The sequence below is a fragment of the Pelodiscus sinensis genome, chromosome 13, assembly GCF_052426305.1.
Source record: "Pelodiscus sinensis isolate ZL-2025 chromosome 13, ASM5242630v1, whole genome shotgun sequence".
NCBI lineage: Eukaryota > Metazoa > Chordata > Testudines > Trionychidae > Pelodiscus > Pelodiscus sinensis.
In genome coordinates, this window is record NC_143064.1 from 49,029,479 (window position 1) to 49,049,553 (window position 20,075).

At 50.6% G+C, this 20,075-nt stretch overlaps 1 protein-coding gene across 12 annotated transcripts in view; it reads right to left on the reverse strand.

Moving 5' to 3' along the window:
• Positions 1 to 238: 238 nt before the first annotated feature.
• TMLHE (trimethyllysine hydroxylase, epsilon) overlaps positions 239 to 20,075 on the reverse strand; it is a 31,542-nt gene continuing 11,705 nt past the window's right edge. For 11 of the 12 annotated variants that reach the window (XM_006111345.4, XM_006111349.4, XM_075941233.2 and 8 more), the window contains 7 exons: positions 18,644 to 18,828; positions 15,894 to 16,070; positions 11,494 to 11,773; positions 10,057 to 10,176; positions 7,024 to 7,260; positions 4,143 to 4,281; positions 239 to 2,971 (listed from right to left, as the gene is read on the reverse strand). In XM_006111345.4, the coding sequence (XP_006111407.2) occupies positions 2,840 to 2,971; positions 4,143 to 4,281; positions 7,024 to 7,260; positions 10,057 to 10,176; positions 11,494 to 11,773; positions 15,894 to 16,070; positions 18,644 to 18,828 (1,270 nt within the window). In that variant the 3' untranslated portion in view covers positions 239 to 2,839. Of the gene's footprint in view, positions 2,972 to 4,142; positions 5,264 to 7,023; positions 7,261 to 10,056; positions 10,177 to 11,493; positions 11,774 to 15,893; positions 16,071 to 18,643; positions 18,829 to 20,075 lie in introns of those variants that run through there. The other variant, XM_075941234.2, reaches the window with a different exon arrangement.

A 20,075-nucleotide genomic window follows, 5' to 3' on the forward strand; every position in this document is an offset into this window, starting at 1 on the left:
CCAGTCAGCATTTGTGTTGCTGTTAATCTACCCTAATCACTATCCACCCCTCCCATGCATGGGCTGGCTGGCGCAGCTCCTTTTAATTGGTTAACCACTTCAACAATAGAATTTTAATAGTTTAACTATGAACTTTTAAAACAATATTTACATCTGTAGCTTGGCCTGAGGACCGGCTGGATGCAATGGCAGGATCAGTGCCACACAGGTGAGGGATAAGCCCTGTTCACACTCAGTGTTGAAAAACAGAAGCAATTCCTATTTTATTAGCCAAAGCTGAATCTGAAAAGCTTGAGTACAAAGACAGAGTGAAGACTGTCGTGGCGAACACAGACTGTTCCAGACACAGTGTTAAGACGAATGCATAGATTTGACAGAGCGCTAATGTGCGACTCTAAGCAATACTGCTTCCTCTAATAATACCTGATTCCAGCAAGTTGCTGGGAAGAAATTCCAGGTCCCTAAGATCTGCGAAGGCTGGTGAGGAAAGTTAAACCAAATCCTCATCCCTCCACCTTTGCTGCTGGGAGGGAGGTTCAGCAAAGTTGGAAAGAGCATGCAGGAAATATCCTGTTGCAGAAGCTTATACATTCCTGGCAGCTTTCCCCACCTTGTGCCTCAAGGAGGGAAATAAACCAGCATCACGTCATCATAATGGGGAGCCACTTCTCGTGACGTAGGCAGGAAGGTTGTTTCACTCCTGGGCAGACTGGTGTGCCCTATTTCGTCTGCTGGGCCCTACCACAGCCCTGTTCCCTAGCAGAAAGGCACAGGTGTCACTCCAGTTTCTCTTTGATTACCTTGAGGCAATTTCTCCTTTGCTTTAGCCTGAGTCCTGGGTGCTGGAGCTTCCTGAGATAGCAGAGCCTTGCCTAGCAACAATGCCCCCACTGGAGAGAAGATGGAAAGTGTCACTGGACTCAGGAATTCGGGTAGCACTTTGTCATGAGCACACATCACTCCCTGGGCCGCCCACGGGAGGGTGGGCATTGAATTCCACTCCCTCCAAATGCAAAGCTGCCAGCCGAGCCTCTGGCCCAAGATTTCGATGGCAAACACCTCCCCCAGACCCTCCCGTCTCAAAACGCTCAATGCAAACAAGATCCCCCCATCTCTCTCTCTCTCTCTGGTGTTCTTGAAACCACCTGCTGCCCAGAGCAGTGTTCGGAGCCCAAGACATCATCGCAGTGAAAGAACCAGAGGCCAGCACGTGGCCCAGCCCAGGCGATATCACTCACTGAGGTGCACGAAGTGCTGTAACGTTTTCATCTGTTACATGTGAAAGGCTTTCAAAATGTGCGCCTTGCTGCAGTCCTCCTGTGTACCAAGCACCAAAGTTCTCGTTAATTGCAGGAGAATTCTATGTACAAGGCTCCAGGAGGCGGTTTTCCCTTCTGCCGTGGGGAAAAAAATAATAAAAAAAAATAATAAAAGAAACCCAGAGCTGTATCCTCTCTCAGAAATTGACAGAACCAGCCCGGTTCCTGTCCATGAGTCTAGGGAGACAACTAACCAACAGGACCCCTCTGCCCCATGCTCGCAGACGCGAATTCACAGCTAAGAGATCCCTTTTGCACATCCCCACTGGGGGCTGCAGTTACTCCCTGACAAGCCCCAATGACTGAAGTGAAGCCTTGCTCTCTAGGGGAGAGTCCCTAAAACAGACACTGTCTAGCTGCTTCACCCATGTAGGTTTGGAGGAGTTTTCTGAACCCCAGGACTAGGAGACATTCATCTGTACCTGAACTAACCAAAGACCATTGGCTTGACAGGGAAAGATGCTCACCCTGTGTTTGCAGCACATCAGACAGCGAGACTGACAAGCAAGCAAACAGGCCGAAGAGTGGAAAGTAAACGAGACCGAGAATTCTCTGGGATCTCATTGGTAACAGTAAAGGGTTGGCTCGAGAGGGTCCCCTTAAAATGGCAGACCCTCCCATGCAATCCGTGTCTTCCTGGGCCTGAAAGACATCTCAGAGCTACCTTGGATAGGAAAACATGGTGCACGACTCCAGGCCTCTTCCAGCAGCAGGCTGCCAACTTCCCAGCATGAAGCCTGCAGCCTTCAGGCAGACAGAACAAGTCTGCAAGACACACTGCAGCCGTCACTATGTTCACAGATGCTCTGGCCAGACAATGCAGCAGGCAGTGGGAACCCGGGGAGCAGCCTGCTGCTGCTCATGCCCTTGTCTCATGCTACTCTGATGAACTGCATCTTGCTGTCTCCCAGATCTCTCTCTCCTCCTCCCCCCCACAGATCTCCCTGGAGAGGTTCTGCACTACACTCACCGACAGCAGCCAGCACAGCCAGACACCGGCTCTGCCCCGGAAATGCATGCACATGGACGGGGCCAGGGAAGAGAAGAGTTGTTTAATCTCATCACCACCCCTGCTGGAGTACCCTGGTGCCTGCACCGCTTTAGGCAGGACCAAAGAAACCCTCTTCTCTCAAGCTGGGACAGGCCTAGCCAAAGCAGCTGACAACACCCAGGGAAACGTGATGGTTTTACCGCCTCATTTAAAAACCAGAAGGCACTTGATTGGAGCTTTGTCTCCCCTGGTGTAGGTGAGCATTCCCAGCAGGGACTCAGCTCCTTGGCTTCTTCCATCTCAAGCCGCATTGAAAGGCCAAGGAGTGGGCAGCAAGAGAGGTCTCCCCCTCTGCCCCACAGCTGACAATCAGGTAAAGCTCCGGTGACCACTAACTCCCGCCCTTTCGCCCAGGCACTGAGAACAGTTTGGCAGGGGGGAGTGTTTGAGGTATTTAAAGTCTCTTCGTTCTGGTGATGCACAGTTCCAGGAGCACAGCCGTTGACAGAGGTTTTGCTGACAGTCCATGCTATGCTTGTAGCCCCAGGTGGCGTGCGGTGTTTAGCACGTCATCTCTTGTCAGGTAGCACCCGCAAAGCTGGCGGTATCCCGTGAATGATTCCCGCCCGTGCAGGACACGCCAGTTATCCACAAACAGCGCCTGCACGAGAGGAGAAAAGCACGGAGAACGTGGCGTGAAGACATGCCCACGGGAGCACAGGACCTACATGGCTCATTGAAGCCTCAGATGTGGCCCTTGGGCTGCTCGATATACAGCCACCGAAATCGAGACGGAATTTCTATGTACAGGGCCGAAGCTCCCCCAAATCCCAGTCCTGGATCAAGGCACCACTGTGCTAGGTGCGGTACAAACTCAGAAAACACCTGCCTTGCCCCACGGGCTTCCCACTGAGGACGAGACGACAGAGGCCACAGACACACCGTGGAGCACAAAGAAACAACGAGACAGTCCTGGCACAGTCTATACCATTGGCTTGGGCTTCTAGCGGCCTGCTGGCAACAGGAACCTTGCTCCCTTTGCCCTTCTTCCTGCCATAATTGGGAGAGAATGCGTGGGGCTCAAACTCTGACCCCAGGGGCTGTCCTCCTAGGACACTAATCTCCCCTAGCTTGTGTAACCCCTCTCAGTGGGCTTGGACAGAGGGGTCCGCTGGGCCAGCACATGGCTGGGATCCGCACACCTGCAATACGGTCTGTGTCCATGTATTGTAATGCTAGACAAGGGCTTCAAGCACAGCCCCGCCGTGGCGTTGTAAACCCTGGCGTGGTGCCACCTTTCTTCTGCTTCGATGGCTTGGACACCATGCCCTGCTGCCAGGCCTGGGGTAGGAGCCGATTTGATTTTACAGACGGCTTTGCAGCGCAAGGCTCTGAGAACAGCCCAAGAGGCTGGAGTTGGACAGAAATGTTGGCCTCATCAGTTTCCTCAGACGCTCTCTGCAGTTTCATGTATTCCCACTAACAAGGCCTCCCTTTTTATTGACCCTCCTTCAAACATCAGGAGATCTATTTCCCCATCTGCAGCAGCCCTCCTCCCTCACCGGTGTTGGGTAAATTCCCACGATTTTTGCTGAGTTTTGCTTCATCTCCCCTCTGCTCCCCTTTCTGGTGGTAAGAATGTATGCAAAGGAGAGGGCGTAATACATCTTATCACTGAAGGGTCAGAGGGTAACTGAGGCACAGGGAACGTGTCCAAGGTATTGCGCCAAGAAAGAGGCTCATATCAGCCGACTTGATTGCTAGTTCCCTGTTCTAACAAAGTAAGTGCTCTGCCTCCCACAATGTAGGGAGCTCACCCAACCTGTAACTACCTTGCCTGGCTTCAGTTTGACCCAGAGTTCATTTTCCGGTCTCCGCAGCTGTGCAGTGAGGGTGCGGTGTGCGGCATACCAGCGATGCACAACATCGTAAGGCACTGTGTTGATGACAGCTCGGTCGTAGTTATTGTACCTGGGTCAGAACAAAACAGAGGAGACAGACACTATGGATCTATGAGCAAAACAGAGCCAGATGCTTCCACAGGAAACTTCTAGAGTCCAATGCACAAAGGACATCTTCTAAAAGGCTGCAAACAACTCCTTAAGGCAGGGCTACCCAACATGTGGCCCGTGGGCTGCATGTAGCCCGCAGCCCATTTGTCTGTGGCCTGCAGGGCGGTTTGGGTTTACGCAGGGCTCAACACGTGGCCCGCAGGTGGGACCCTTTGAATGTGGCCTCTACTGGGAACACAAGGCCTCTCCCGGGGCGGTGAGCATTGAAAGACGCAAGCGGACAGTCTGGCTGGTGAAGGTCATCCACTGCAGCGAGCCGGCAAAAGGCCCGCAACCAGAGGGAGTGTTTCTTTGTGGCTAGCAAGAAGGAACAAAATCAAAAGTAATACACGGTTAGTGACCTGTATGCCAAGGGGTGGGTGAGTATAAACTCTCAACAGAAAATCAAACCTGTTGTATCACGGTGAACCTTCAATTTCTCCTACATGCTGGAAGTGCACGTGCCATCCACTGCTTCTCTCCAATCAGCGACTAGCTCAGAGATCTCGCTGAGATTCTGGGGCTTGAACAAACTGACCAACCAGCATCCTCAGTGGGACTCAATCAGCGGAAGTCTGCTTTGGTGCTATGTAAGCTTAATGAAACGGAGGTACTGAGGCCAGGACTGAATGTTCAGGGCTCATCTAGGGTGCTGTTTGCAGTTATTCAGCAGGGGTCGGGATTTACTGCTGTGGTGTCCTCACAGGTCTCTGGCTCCGTTGTGGATGAGAACCAGAAGGCTGCTTGCATGTGTGCTCAGTGATTTGTGCACTTCAGACCCCAAGAGAGCCCCCAAAGACCACAGACCAGATACGGATCGACGGTGCCAGGCCAGGTCTATTGCCAAGCGAAGTAGAATAATAGTTGTCAATAGGCTCTACTGAACCACTATGCATATGTACCTGGTAGCAAGGGAATGACTCAATCAGTGGGACATGTCCACTGCCCCCTAAGTCATCCAAAGACTGCCCCCCCAAGACACCATTTTATATACAAGTACAACAAACCACACCTCGCTGCTGACGTATCAGGTTGCCACCCTCAGACGCTGTCAGGTTACCACCCTCTGACATTGTCAGGTTACCACCCATCACCCTGCACCTTGTGGTTTGAATAAATCATCTCTATCCAACATTCTGTCATTTTAGACCCTTTCCTGAACCTGGGTCTGTATCTGTGAGGAGTGGGTACCAAGGGCTTTTTCAATGAGCCAGCAGTACCAACCAGTACCAATTATTGGTCTGCAGCCGGTACCTAGTACCAATTAGTGTTTTGCACTCTCAGCCCTGTTTGTGCCAAGTTGTGGAGCAAGGACTGCCTCTCACTCACAGCTCAGCTTTGCTTTAGGTTTTGTGCATTGTTAGCCAGGCCTATGATGCATGGGCTTATGTTTTAGGCCTTCATCTTACTACACTGTTAAGAGGCACAAAGATGGCAAACACAACCCCAGAGCCCAAGCTGCAGCGCTTGCATTCTGACCAGAATCAGACTCAGCAAGACTTGGGCTAAGCCCCCCCCTCACTGCAGACTAGATGGACATCCAGAAAGACCCGCGAGAAGGGGCCTGACCCCGCCGGCACTGAAGTCACTAGCCTGACCTTCCTTGACCTAAGCAGTGTAGGATCAAGCTGCGCCACTTGCAGGCCCCCGGCAGAAAGGTAACTGGGCTGGGCAGTGGGCGCTGTGCTGGGGCTGGCAGCTAGTCACAATCAGAGCTCTAAGAGCTGGAGTCCCTGGCTGAAATGCACATAGCATTTGGACTTGGGGCTGCCCCAGGGATGGAGCTCGGAGAATTCCCCGCACACCTTCCCCCACTGGCAGGCACAGAACGACCGCATGCGATTGCATCAGACAGGTACAATGACTGGCATGGGGAACCACTGAAACATAAGCCAAGGGATGTGGGTGAGAATTACATAAATATCCCTACTGGAATAGGGGCTCCCACCCCTTCTGGGCAACTGTCACCATGTTTCAGATGAAACCCTTGCCTTTAGCCAGGGCCCGGCCTCCCTCCCTTTCAGCCGAGCGTGATGTGAGCCCATTACAACCAAGGCTGTTTCCAACCTAGATGCTGCTGCCGGGCAGACAGCTTGCAGCTGAGCGGGAGATGATCAAGAAGCGTACGGCCAGAGCTCCGAACAGAGGCTCATCTTTAAAACAGTGTTTCTCAAAGTGGCCCCCGGATCCACTCTGAGAAACCTGCTAACTGGCCGCTGCGGTTTGTTTATTTTCTGGCTCTGCAGCCTCGCGGCTCCGGTTTGCCGTTTGCAGCCAAGGGGAGCCGTGGGAAGTGGCATGAGCCGGGCCACCACGTCCCACGGCTCCCCTTGGCTGCAGACAGCGAACCGCAGCCAATGGGAGCTGCGAGGCTGCGGAGCCAGTAAACAAACAAACCACAGCGGCCAGTTAGCAGGTTTCAGAGGCCACTTTGAGAAACTCTGCTTTAAAAAGGTAGCGCAGAGAGACAGAAGTACCAGCTGGAACAGCCTGAAGCCCCAGCCCTGCTATATGGACCGGAGGCCAAGAGGGGCTGGAGAAAATGCAGAATAGATGCTGTAACGGAGAGCGGTTCTAAGGTCTGCACTGTACACAAGGACCAGCATGCTGGAAAACCCACACCTGCCTTTAACAGCTGCTCCCTCCCCCCATTACTGCTCACCTGATCAAATAGAGCTCCTTGTTCCAGGGGTAGATATTCAGAACTGGCCCAACGCCAATCATGTGGTTGTGGCAACCCCCCACATTCTCAATGTACTCGTGTTTCAGCGGCACCTTGCTGAGCAGCTCGAATTCTTCAGGCGCTTGCTGGAGAACCTGCTCTGCGGCGTAGAAGCCATCCACCAGCAGCGTCCTGCCTCCCGTCCCTTCGTGTTTCAGGCAGTGGAACACCTGGATCCTGCCCAGGGAAGAGAGCGCACACCACAATGGACCAGTCAGTCACGTCCTAGGGAGGTAACTACTGACATCTGGGAAAGGGGCAGCTTCCAGCTGGGACACCGGACAGGAAACTGACACGGCCCAAAAGAAAGTGGTAGATGCTGCTATTTTAGACACCGGTGTCGTACTTGTCACTCAATGGAGGACAGAGCTAAACAGTACAAAAAGGGGAGACGTATTTAACCCTAAAATATAAGTAGCTGTAAAACTCTGAACTCCAGTCTTATAACAGAAGCTACTGTACACACTTTACAGACGGGAAACTGAGGCACGGAATCTGAGTGACTTGCCCAATCACACAAGGAGACTGTGGCAGTGCAAGGAATTCCCCTCAGGTCTCCGGAGTCCCAAGCTAGTTCCTAGCAGCTGGGCCAGCCCTCCACAAAAGATTGTAAAGCGTGGCACTCCTCGGGCAAGAGAATCCACACCCCTACCACCACTAGGCATCTTCCCCATGTACTGCATGGTAAGGTAAAGTCTGACAGCAGGCAACCTGCAGCCTCACAGAGCTCCCCGGCACCATTTGTACGTGTGGACAGTTTCATCTGTTAAATTACCACCATCACTTCTGCAGCACGCTGTGCTTTCCCTGGGCGCTGTCAGGCCAACTCCAATGGACTGGCCTTGAGTTTTCGGAGACCCTGTGATGAGTACTGGTGTGTAGCGAGACAGCCAGCCAGACATGCAGCTCGTTCTCTCACCTGCAGCTTCTCTCTGTTGGGCTCTAACTATCCCCTTACACCCGCAAGCTGCAATAGACTCAAAGCTGGCTCTCCCCACACAAAGGCAAGGCTCCTAACCAATGTGGAGAGCTGCTGACAGACCAAGGGGGCTGCAGAAAGGCTGCCTGATGGCACTACGGCTTTCAAAATGAAGTAATCCTGCCTGCTCATTGGAGGATACCAGGGAGAGATGCTGCAGCAAGCCTTGGAGGCAGGGAGACAGATTTTTTTCAAAGCAAAGCAGAGAGAATCATAGAATACTAGCAGTGGAAGGGACCTTGAGAGGTCATCGAGTCCAGTCCTCTGCCCTCATGGCAGGATCTTGTACTGTCTAGAGTCTAGACCATCCCTGATAGACATTTATCTAACCTACTCTGAAATATCTCCACAGATGGAGATTCCACAACCTCCCTGGGCAATTTATTCCAGTGTTTAACCACTCTGAGTAACAACCATAGCTAACAATTAACCGTTTCTCCAGAACCCTTTACTACTCTGCGAGAAACCCAGGTATTCGCTCTTAAGGACTTTTTTCTATTTGTCTCAGTGGACTTTTCATTGGGTGGTTCCTTAACGCCCCACTGAACATACTAGAGCAGCCTAGCTCTTGGGTGAGGGCATGCCAGCATGATTGGCGCTTTACGCAAGTTCTCCCCTCCCACGTACAGAGCACATGAATAACTCACAGACTCACAGTGGATGAGGGTTGGAGGAGACCTCAGGAGGTCTTCTAGTCCAGCCCCCTGTTCAAAATTCATGTACATCCCCCGCAGCTCTGCAAGTTACTCCCTGCCACGGAGGTGCTTCATGCTGTTCCACTGCCATGACAATACATGGACTATGAAGAGGGCAGCTGTAGGTTCCTCTCTACCCTTCCTGGGGGCTGCTCTGCAGCTCACTCCTCATTATTCCTTCCCCTGCTTTCCAAGTTCCATGCAGCAGTTGCCACAAGACTGCTCCTTAACTGGGCCTTCCCCGGGTGACTCAGGAGCTGTCTCTGTAGCATTCTCAATGGCCCGCCACGAAAAGACAGACTGAAAGTGAAGCCTTGAGTCTCACAGAGCATCAAAGCTGCATCATTAACAGGATATAAAGTCTACAACACCGAGGCCAACAGGGACTATTGTGAGCAGAGTCTGGGAAGGAGCATCTAATGAGCATGTTGCAGTTCTGAACATACTGAAAATGGAGACAGGCATGAGCTTTGGAAGAGAGGACTCCAAGCAGCAGGCTGTTTAACGGATTACAGTAATATGTCACTGGAGGAAAGTAAATCCAAACTCGTTTGGTTCTTCCTCAGAGCATGGGTAAGAATGGCACAGAAGTCAGCACAACCCACATATCATGGAGAACGAATAATCAGTCACCCAAATTCAACTCATGAATTCTGGGATTCTGGAATCCATGCAGAGACACTCATTGTTAGTTTAGTAATGCTGAAGAGCACCTGGGGGTCTGGGTCTCCTGTAAATGGCCATACAGCCAAATTCGCCTTAGAAGAGCCCCAAAGTAGCATTCAAGTCACCATGGTAGCAAAATGTAGTCACCCAAGAGCCATGCCCATAAGAACGTGTGCCTGAAGAACAGGAGTCCTGTAGCACCTTAATGACTAACGTGTATTGGAGCATAAGCTCGTGGGCAAAGACCCACTTCCTCAGATGCATCTGACGAAGTGGGTCTTTGCCCACGAAAGCTTCTGCTCCAATACATCTGTTAGTCTACAAGGTGCCACAGGACTCCTTGTCACTTTTGCAGATCCAGACTAACACGGCTACCCCTCTGATATTTGCCTGAAGGAAGCTTTAGGTGAGGAAGAAAGGGGGTTTAAAAATAAAACATGCTGACAGATTCCTGAATCAAACAGGATTTCAGTGCAGCAATACCACACTGTTGAAATGGATAGTGTTTAGAGCATTGCTATGGACTAGAACCAGCCAACCCACTTACTGAAAATCCTGTTATTAGAAACTCCACTCTTGTAAATTACTTTTGCCTTTTGAGCTGCATCTGTGGGAACTCACAAAAGCACATACCCACAAGGCTCCTGGAAGTAGGTGGTGTCAGTGTGACGATCCAGAGCCAGTTTTGTGTATGCTGTGTCTCCCCGGGAGAAGTCAGAGGTGAAATACCACATTCTGCCATAGATGGTCTCCCTGGAAGAGAAAAGGCGAGTGTGCATCACGCAGAGAGGCCAGTAAACATGACTGGTCTGGTACGGATTGCTGTAGGGATCTTTCTAGCTGTTTCCATAAGTGTACCCTCCACCACCCCCAAGGGGCAGACGTTAGAAAGTGGTCATGATATCACATGCTGCCTATTGTATAATACACGTTGTAAGTGACTTCAGTTACTACCGTCTCAAGTGAAGGGGCTTCCACTACTTAAGTGTTCAGCTCCTCTCCCTCATAACAGAGCCCCAACCTGTCTCCCATGTAGCCCCTTAGCCTTTGAAGTCTCATGACCAATACCCCTCAGGCAGATGAATGGCTCTCCCCTGACAGCTGAATACCATTCCTAGAAAACCAAGACAAGCACCACTCCTGAGTCATGTGATGCACAGTCTGAAGACGCTGACCTCACACAGCACTTGCCCCTGCCCACCCACCTGCTCTGGGATTTCACAGAATCCCTGCTTGATTTCCAAGGCTCCCGAGTCCCCCCCTTCCTTCCACGCCCTGAACTGTGGGGAAGGAAGATGACCCGAAGAGGGGGAAGCACCCTGAAGATAAGCAAACTATATAGGTAGAAAGATGAAAAGCACTCAGCCCTGGATCCTCAAAGGTATTTAGGTACCTAACTGCCAGTGAAACCCAAGGGAATTAGGTGCCAGTGTATCTTTGAGGGTCCGAGTCTCAGACGCCACAGTAACGAGGCCTGTAAGTAGCTAGAAGACAAGACATTTGGGACTCTCTTGGGAGCCCACCCCTGCCGCTCCTTAACCAACATGCAGAAGAGAGGCAGTAGATCTCTGCCTTACCAGAGGAATAGGCTGCAGAAGCGGTTTGTTTAGCACCCAGGCTCACTCAGTGGGATGTTTGTTTTGCTGTACACTTAGAAGAGCTTTCCCATACTTCTCTTTCCGAGCCAGCCAGACCTTCTTTGATCTTTCCAGCTCCCAGGCCCAAGGCTGCCCTCCCCGCCTTTGTATCAAAACAGGAAGTCTCTCTCCTAGTGAAGCTCATAATCTTCCCAGTCCACCACTTCCTCAGTGCTCTGCACTACGGTGCCCCAACCCTTGCTTTCATAAGCAGATGGGGCCCATGGACAAGCCAGGTTCTATAATGCTCCATCCAGAATCCAATGGTTTGGTCACAGAACCTGCAGGTAATACTTCATCTTGGCTGGAGTTATACTCCGGGACCTAGGGTAAGCGAGGGCTACACCTTCATACTAATCTGGTCCTTGTTATGTGTGTAGCCCTTGAAGCTCCTAGAAAGTTCCACATGGACTTCCTTAGGGCACCAAGTTACCTGATCAAGCTGATCCTCTCTGCTAAGATTTCCGTGTCCTCTGTGGTCGGGGGGACGTTTTCCACAAAAGCAATGCCATACAGCAGGAAGTTCTGCAGGAATTCTTTCAGTCCCTCATTTGTCTCCAGAAAGCTCTGGCAGTCAACGGAGGGCACTTGGGCTTGCTGATAGATCTCGGCATTCCAGAGGATTCGAGGATGCATGACCTGCCGCTTTTGGCCCTCATAGCTGTTTTTCACCAGCCACTCTAACCCATACTTGGTTACGTGACCATCTGGCCCTGTAAGAAAACAAAAAGCGGGATTGCCACTGGAGCGCTGGGTGAAGAGATGTAGGCGTTTGGGATGTAGTCCTCGCTCTGCAGTTTTGTCTAGCAACCAACCGCTTCTTACTGAGGAATTAGATTTTTCTTGGACAAGTTACATAGAAAAGTCATCTTGGAGGTTACAGTGAGAAAATGAACATGTGGTACACCATTGTTAGTTCATATTTCAGTGGTTCTGGTGGCGCTTTTATTTCCACTATGAGTTCTAGTTCCCACTGAAGTTATTTTATCTTAGCCAGAGTATGGAACCCTAAGACTTTCTCCCCAAGTGTGACAAGGTGACTTGTTCAGAAGAGAATGCATCAGCTTTGCAGTCCTACCACCTGAAATCAGACCCATTAACCCACCTAGAGAGCCATGCTCTGGGAACCAGGCACTGTCTGAGTACACTGCTGAGCTCTAACAGAATACATCTACAAGCATGCCTCAGAGCAGGAGAAAAGGTAACAAGCTGTGTGGCAGAGAACAAAGGGTAGAGGATAAAGCAGGAGATCAGACCTTCACGTGAAGATGGAAATGTAAAAGAAAGGAAGTTGCTGCTCTTTTAGTGTATTCTTTGATTGTCTGCATTGTCTGTAGTTCAAACAAGAGCATTAAAAATAGCAGATGGCTGCTCATATTTTGGGGCAAAAAGGAAACAGAGCTTTAAACTCTGAGGAAATGTTTATAACTACAGCACAGGCCAGAACCACCCTCTGTTCTGCAGTCAACTGTTCACAGCTAGGTCTCTTCCCAAAACAGCACTTGATCTGAAGATAAGCCTGGACTTCCTCTGGAAACATAATAAAAATGTAAACTCTTTATCAGGATCCCCCAACACTGTCTTACCGCCAGCACAAAAATGAAAGCTAAAGGGCACCCACGGGACACTGGGAAATCTTTTCCAATGCCTTTATTGAGTTCTAATATTGACTTGGACTTTTTTTGGTAGAGGGATGAAAGGGCACCAGTTTCATTTCATGGTGATGGTTTGATTTTGTTCTATTTAAAAAATATGCTTCAAAAAGTCACCTCTGATTTTTATTTTGTACTTGTTCAAAAAAGAACGTCCAAGAGAAGAGAAAAATGATGATGTTTACTTTGTGCACTGACTACGCACAAAGTGGTGTCAAGCTGAAACATCTCCCCATCTGAGTGGGTCTTTTGACACAAACCCGGGGAAAGCAACACTAGCTAGTGAAAAACATGCTTCTCGGCCACAGGACTCCTCTTGACCTGCTGCTCACAAACAGGGAAGAATTGGTAGAGGAACTGGAGGTAAGTGGCAACCTGGGCAGCAGTGACCATGTAATGACTGACTTCAGGATCCTGACGAAAGGAAGGAAGGAGAGCAGAATATGGATTCTGGACTTCAGAAGCAGACCTTGCTTCCCTCTGGAATCAAGGAACTGCTGGGTAGCTAATTTGAAGGAGAAAGGAGTCAGGAGAGCTGCCATCTTGAGGGTGCAGGACCTAACCATCCCAATGTGCACAAAACAGAAAAATATGGCAGGCGACCAGCTTGGCTTAACAGAGAAATCTTCAGCGAGCTTAAACACAACAAGGGAGCTTACTAGAAGTGGAGCCTGGCCAGGTGGCTGGGAAGGAGTATAAATATATTGCTCGAATATGCAGGGCTGTAATCAGGAAGGTCAAAGCATAACTGCAGTTGCAGCTAGCAAGGGGTGTGAAGGGTAACAAGAAGGGTTTCTACAAGCATGTCAGCAACAAGGAGGTGGTCAGGGAAAGTGTAGGACCCTTACTGAATGGGGAAGGCAACCTCATCAAAGATGATGTGGAAAAAGCTGAAGTATTCAAGGCTTTTTTTGCCTCACTCTTCAAAGACAAGGTCTGCTCCTAGCCTGCTGCACAGTATGGGGAGAGGGTGGGCAGCCCTCAGTGGTAAAAGAACAGGTTACAGACTATTTAGAGAAGCTGGACATGCACAAGTCCATGGGGCCAAGTGTAATGCACCGGGGGTGCTGAGAGAGACGGCTGATATGATTACAGAGCCACTGGCCATGATCCTGGACAATAGAAAAAAAGACAAAAAAAGTGCCCAGCTTTAAAAAAGGGAAGGAGAATCTGGGGAACTACAGACTTATCAGCCTCACCTCAGTCCCCGGGAAAATCATGGAGCAGGTTCTCGAAGAATCCAATGTGAAACACCTGGAGGAGAGGCAGGTGATCAGGAACAGTCAATATGGATTCACCAAGGGCAAGTCATGCCTGACCGACCTGATTGCCTGCTATGACGAGGTAACTGGCTCTGTGGAAAGCAGTGGATGTGCATGACACTAAGATGGGGGAGAAGTAGAGATGTTGGAGAGTAGGATAGGGTCCAGACCTGGAAAAATGGGAGGGATGGGCCAAAAGAAATCTTATGAGGTTCAACAAGGACAAGTGCAGGGTCCTGCACTTAGCAGAGAAGAATCCCAAGCATTGCCACAGGCTGGAGACTGACTGGCTTTGTTCTGCAGGAAAGAACCTGGGGGTTACAGTGGATGAGAAGCTGGAGATGAGTCAACAGGGCGCCCTTGCTGCCAAGAAGGCTAACGGCATATTGGGATGTAGTAGTAAGAGCACTGCCAGCAGATCCAGAGAAGTGATTATTCCCCTCTATTCGGCACCGGTGAGGCCACATCTGGAGTACTGTGTCAAGTTCTGGGTTTCCTGCTACAGAAAGGAGGTGGATGCACTGGACATAGTCCAGGGGAGGGCAACCAAAATGATTTGGGGGTTGGAGCACATGACTTCTGAGGAGAGGCTGAGGGAACTGGGCTTATTTTATCTGCAGAAGAGTGAAGGGGGGATTTGATAGCAGCCTTTAGCTACCTGAAGTGCAGTTTCAAAGAGAATGGAGCCAGGCTGTTCTCAGTGGTGGCAGACGGCAGAACGAGGAGCGATGGTCTCAAGATACAGCGGGGGAGGTCTAGCTTGGATATTAGGAAAAACTATTTCAGTAGGAAAGTGGTGATGCACTGGGATGGGTTCCCTATGGAAATGTTGGAATCTCCATCCTTAGAGTTTTTTAAGTTCCGGCTTGACAAAGCCCTGGCTAGAAGGGTTTAATTGAGGATGGTCCTGCTTAGAGCAGGGAGCAGGACTAGATAACCTCCTGAGGTCTCTTCCAATCATAATCTGCTATGAATAGGCAGGGGACTGAGATGATATGTGGGATCTGAAACTCATTTGAAATGTTTCTGAAACAGATTAGGTTTCCACTTGATACTGTCTCAAAGAAAAGAAACAGCCATTCAGTTCTCACAAACTGCGTATAACAAGGTGTCAGTGTGCACACAGAAAAGATTAGACTGTCTAAACAGAGACACTTACCTCTAGTGTTACAGTGCTATAACTCCCTGGATGGACACACTCGGAGCATCCACACTACCAAACCCATTATTTCGAACTAACAGGGTGGTTATTTTGCAATTGGTACTCCTGCTTTTCCTGGGGAATGAGCTTATTTCAAACTCGTTATTTTGGGAGTTATTTCAATTTTAGTTACTTCAAAATCATTTCTGAGTGTAGACATGCCCACTACATCGACACTGCATTCTGTCACTAAAACTCGTGTTGTTCACAGGTGTGAAGACAACCCACTGACCAACAGCACTGGTGGGGACAGATGCTCTCTCGCCGACAAAGCTACTGCTGCTTGTTGGGGGTGGTTTTATGGTGCTGAGAGGAGAGCTCTCCCCGGCCAGCAGAGAGGCTACTCCAGAGGCCTTACAGTGGCACTGCAAAGCACATAGCATAGGCAGAGCCTAAGAGTGGCTTTTTGTGATTTATGTTGCTTTGGCGGTGGTCCACTTCATAGTGATATCCCAGCGTAGCTATGCCACTGAACTGCCCCACGCATACAAGCGCCTGGTTTCAGGCCTCCATCCCACAACAACACATGAGAAACAGTTTCATGGACACACAGAGACTTTCCTTTTCAGTTAAAAGCAACATAGCCCTGGAAACACTTTAAGACAAGTGCTGACTGTAGAAAGCACTTGGGAACATGTTGCAGAATGACACTCATCAGTGTTGACCTGGGCTTAGCTGTGCCCCATCAGAACATTTAATGCAAAATCCCTCGACTTACATGTTAGAAAGAGCGTGGCCTCATCCATTCGAACAGCCTTTGGCTTGATGCAGAGATCCACACTGGCTGTGTCGAGGCTGCGCTGGTTAGTCTTGATGTTGTAGCAGGATGCTGAGCGGCAGTGATCACGCAGCCACACATAATCAAAGCGCATCAGGGTATCTGCATATCTGAGCTCTATGGAAACAGGCAAAAAGTTCCTTGGTCAAGCAAGTGAAAAGCAAGGGCCTGCCTACGCTTCAGCAGGGAGGTGTTGTCCCCACTTAGGTAGACATTCATGTAAGCGCTGGGCGAGCTAGCACACCGAAAATAGCAGGTGTACTAGATGCCCGAGTACACAGCCAGGGTTTCAGACTTGGGCGGTTAGCCCAAGCTGCTGTGGCTGCACGGCTATTGTTAGCATGCAGGCTTGGTCAGAGCTACGCACTTATGTCCACCTGAGCTGGTAACGACACTGCCAGAAGCCATGCAGATGTATCCCAAAGGCTAAGCAACCCACCCATATAAACCCAGATGCACATCTGTTGGCATTTATCCTCCACTCACTGCACACACTACCTACTTCCCAGGCGTGCTGCGACTGTCAGGCCAGTGGCATTTTAACCAGGGCCTGTGCTCTACTGAGGTCTTCTCCTCCGACACTGGTGGGAAGGAAGGCTGCAGCCTTAGCTATGCTGGCCATGTACTAAGGCAGTTACTTGTTCTTTTCCTCCCTACTCCTTGACAGGCCAGACTACTCAATTCCCTTTGTAGAAGTGCCACCCAGTAACCATCCAAGCAAGATGCTCCCTTCAGCATGGCTGACGCCATATTGCCAAGTGGCTACTCTACAGGAAGAGGCCCAGCCAAACAGGCCCATAGTAATACAATGGAAACCACCCCTGCGATGGCACTAAGCTTGACATTGAAATGTTCCTTAGGCCCACAGTATGGCAGGGCTCCCATCCATAAACACCTGAACCCTGTCTCTGCCAGCTCTGACATCTCCAAGAGGAGAGTCCTGTCCCCTCAGGTCCAGGCTGGCCTTTGAAATCCAGGTAGCCAAATCCATAGGCAGATGTGCATTCATCATCCTTTGGACCAAATCCCTCTTAAACACCAGGCACTTTCCTTTAAATACACTCTTAAGAGAGACACCTTTGGAGACAAAGGCCCCTTCACTAGCCTCCTTCTGACGACACATACAGGCAGACCCCGACTTACGCGGATCCGACTTATGTCGGATCCGCACTTACGAACGGGGCTCTCTCGCCCCGGAGCTCACAGGCAGTGGTCAGCCACCTCGAGCTTCGGGGCGAGAAAAGCTGCTCCCGGTGCCCCTGGTTTGCTGGAGACGGTCCCCAGCAGACCAGGGGCACCGGGAGCAAACCGGCAGCAACGGGGGGTCCCGCGCTTCTGAGGCTTTGCCAGAGCAAAGCCTCAGAAGCGCGGGACCCCCCGCTGCTGCGGGTTCGCTCGCGGTGCCCCTGGTCTGCTGGGGACCGTCTCCAGCAGACCAGGGACACCGCGAGCGAACCCGCAGCAACGGGGGGTCCCGCGCTTCTGAGGCTTTGCTCTGGCAAAGCCTCAGAAGCGCGGGGATCCCGCCGCGGCTGCCGGTTTGCTCCCGGTGCCCCTGGTCTGCTGGGGACCATCTCCAGCAAACCAGGGGCACCGGGAGCAAAGAGGTCGGGTGCCAGAGCAAAGCCTCAGAGGCGAGGCACCTCCCTGCTGCCGCTTTACTCCCTGTGTCCCTGGTCTGCTGGGGGGGGCGCAGCTAGTGTGCCCCCCCCAGCAGACCAGGCTTTTGTTGTGAACCCTGGGGCAGAGCTGCTGGGGCGCTGCCGGTTGGTCCCGCAGCGCCGCTCTGGGCACTACTGGACCAACCCGGCAGCACCCCAACTGCTCTGCCCCAGGCGTCCTGATTCAGCCGCTGCTGGTCAGTTTCAGCAGCGGCTGAATCAGGACTCCTGGGGCAGAGCAGCTGGGGTGCCGCTGGGTTGGTCCAGTAGCGTCGAGGAGCGGTGCTACTGGAGCAACCCAGCAGCACCCCAGCTGCTCTGCCCCAGAAGTCCCCAAGTCAGCCGTTGCTGAAACTGACCAGCGTTGACTACAGGAAGCCCGAGGCACAGTTGCTCTGCCCCGGGCTTCCTGGAATCAGCTGCTGATCAGTTTCAGCAGCAGCTGACTTGGGGTTCTTAAGTTGAATCTGCATGTAAGTCGGAACTGGCGGTCAGTTTCAGCAGCAGCTGAATCTGGACGCCAGTTCCGACTTACATACAGATTCAACTTAAGAACAAACCTACAGTCCCTATCTTGTACGTAACCCGGGGACTGCCTGTACAGCAGAAGTTAGCTAAGAGGCATCAGGCATCGTTTAAACTCTGGAGCGAACAGGGGTTATTAATTGGTCTGCGAGCTTCCTTGCTCGTCTGTTTCTTTGTCGGATAAAGGGGTGAAGTAACTTGCTCAAAGCACTCAGCAAGTCAAGGCTGAGATGGATTAGAACTCAGGAATTTCCTGCTTCACCATTAGGAGGAGAGGGTTTGGGTCTCATCTGTCCCTGAAAAAACCAACCCACCCCCCAAGCCATATAGTCAGAGGGCTGCGGTCTGACGCTACTCTCACTCACACCAGTGAAAATCAAGAGTGACTTTACTGAAGGAGTAACACCACTCTAAAGCACGCTCCAAAAAAGCTGCCTCCCACCCCACACATGCTGAGACATGGGCACACATGAACACACATGCACACATTGTCTCTCTCTTTACCTAAATGATCACCATGTAATTGCCAGGCACAGCTGAGAGACGCAGGAGCTGTATGATGCCAACGGGATACATCAGGGAGGCTCTTTCTAGAACAGGGCTGTCGTGATATCTGGGGTCCACTGCCGCTCTTCAGCAGGGACTGAGTGCTGGAGAAAAGATGGGTCAACCTACGCAGGCACCACATGCTGCAGAGATTCAACAGGAAGGAGAGAGACCAATGTTACTGTGGCTGGTTTTGTGTTACTATTTATCTTTTTTCCAGGGGTGAGCAACCTTTATGCTACAAACAGATAGTAAACACAGGGCCAACCCCAAATAGTGTATAATCTATCTTACTCACAAGATACAACAGCTAGATGAAAGACAAGCATGGGGAGGTGAAAGTAACAGTCATAGGAGGAAGTTTAGGTGAAGCCTGGCAGTGTCCCAACAGTAGCACAGAGTTGTTTCATGTTACATAGAATCTACCATGCTCTCTAGCTCACACCAGCAAGCGACCTATGCCAATGACCCAGCCATCATCAACTGGACAGTGAAAAGAATTTAATATGCTTCAGGTTTTTAATGAGTACTTTTTTTAAAATGAGGTGCTTTATTGCTGAAGGCAGCCCTTGACTTTCAGCTTAATGATGAACAGCACTCGGGACGTTTCTGACTTGACGTACTGCATGGGTTTCAACATTACAGCGCTCAGTCTTGCAATGGAGTGGATTGCAGTCCTGGGCTGGATGTTTTGATTTCTGACACAATTCTCAGGAACCAATTGTGTTGTAAATTCCAGGACTATGTCTCTATTCTCTCCATTACCGCACAGCCATCCATATTTCTAAGCTTAAATCAGAACTCATCCAGCTGTTTTGTGGCAGCCGGTATCCACATCTGTTCCATTATAACACTGACAGGGCGCCCATCACAATGATACCTGGGCACTCTTTACCCTGCTGTCAATCAAGCTTGAGACCAATAAAATTAAAACACAGGAATGTTTGGAAAATATAACTGCATCCAGCAGGAGATGGAGAATCTAGAAAGCGATTTCTGTATGTTTCATTTTGAGTCTCGGTTTCTGTGTTTTCTTCCTCATTTTATCAGTCAGAAAAGGTGGATTTCCCCAGCTCTGCTCTGATTCACCACCTCTCTCTAGGCTTCTGAGAACCAAGCATGGTCTCTTTTCCAGCATTGCTACTCACGGCTCTACTTATTCATGGGGAGCTCTAGTGCTAGGAAGAGCAGTAGCAGCCAGATAGAGGCAGCAAGTTTCCAAAGCTTAGCTGCTCAAAACTATTTAGGTACTTAATTTTCATTGGGGTTTGATGCCTTGATAATCTTTGAGGCTCTTGACCCAAACCCCTAAAATCTGGTAAGTAGACGACAGAAACTCTGTCTTTCCAGTAAACAGAGGGACCTTTATAAAAGGGAAGCTGATTGAAAT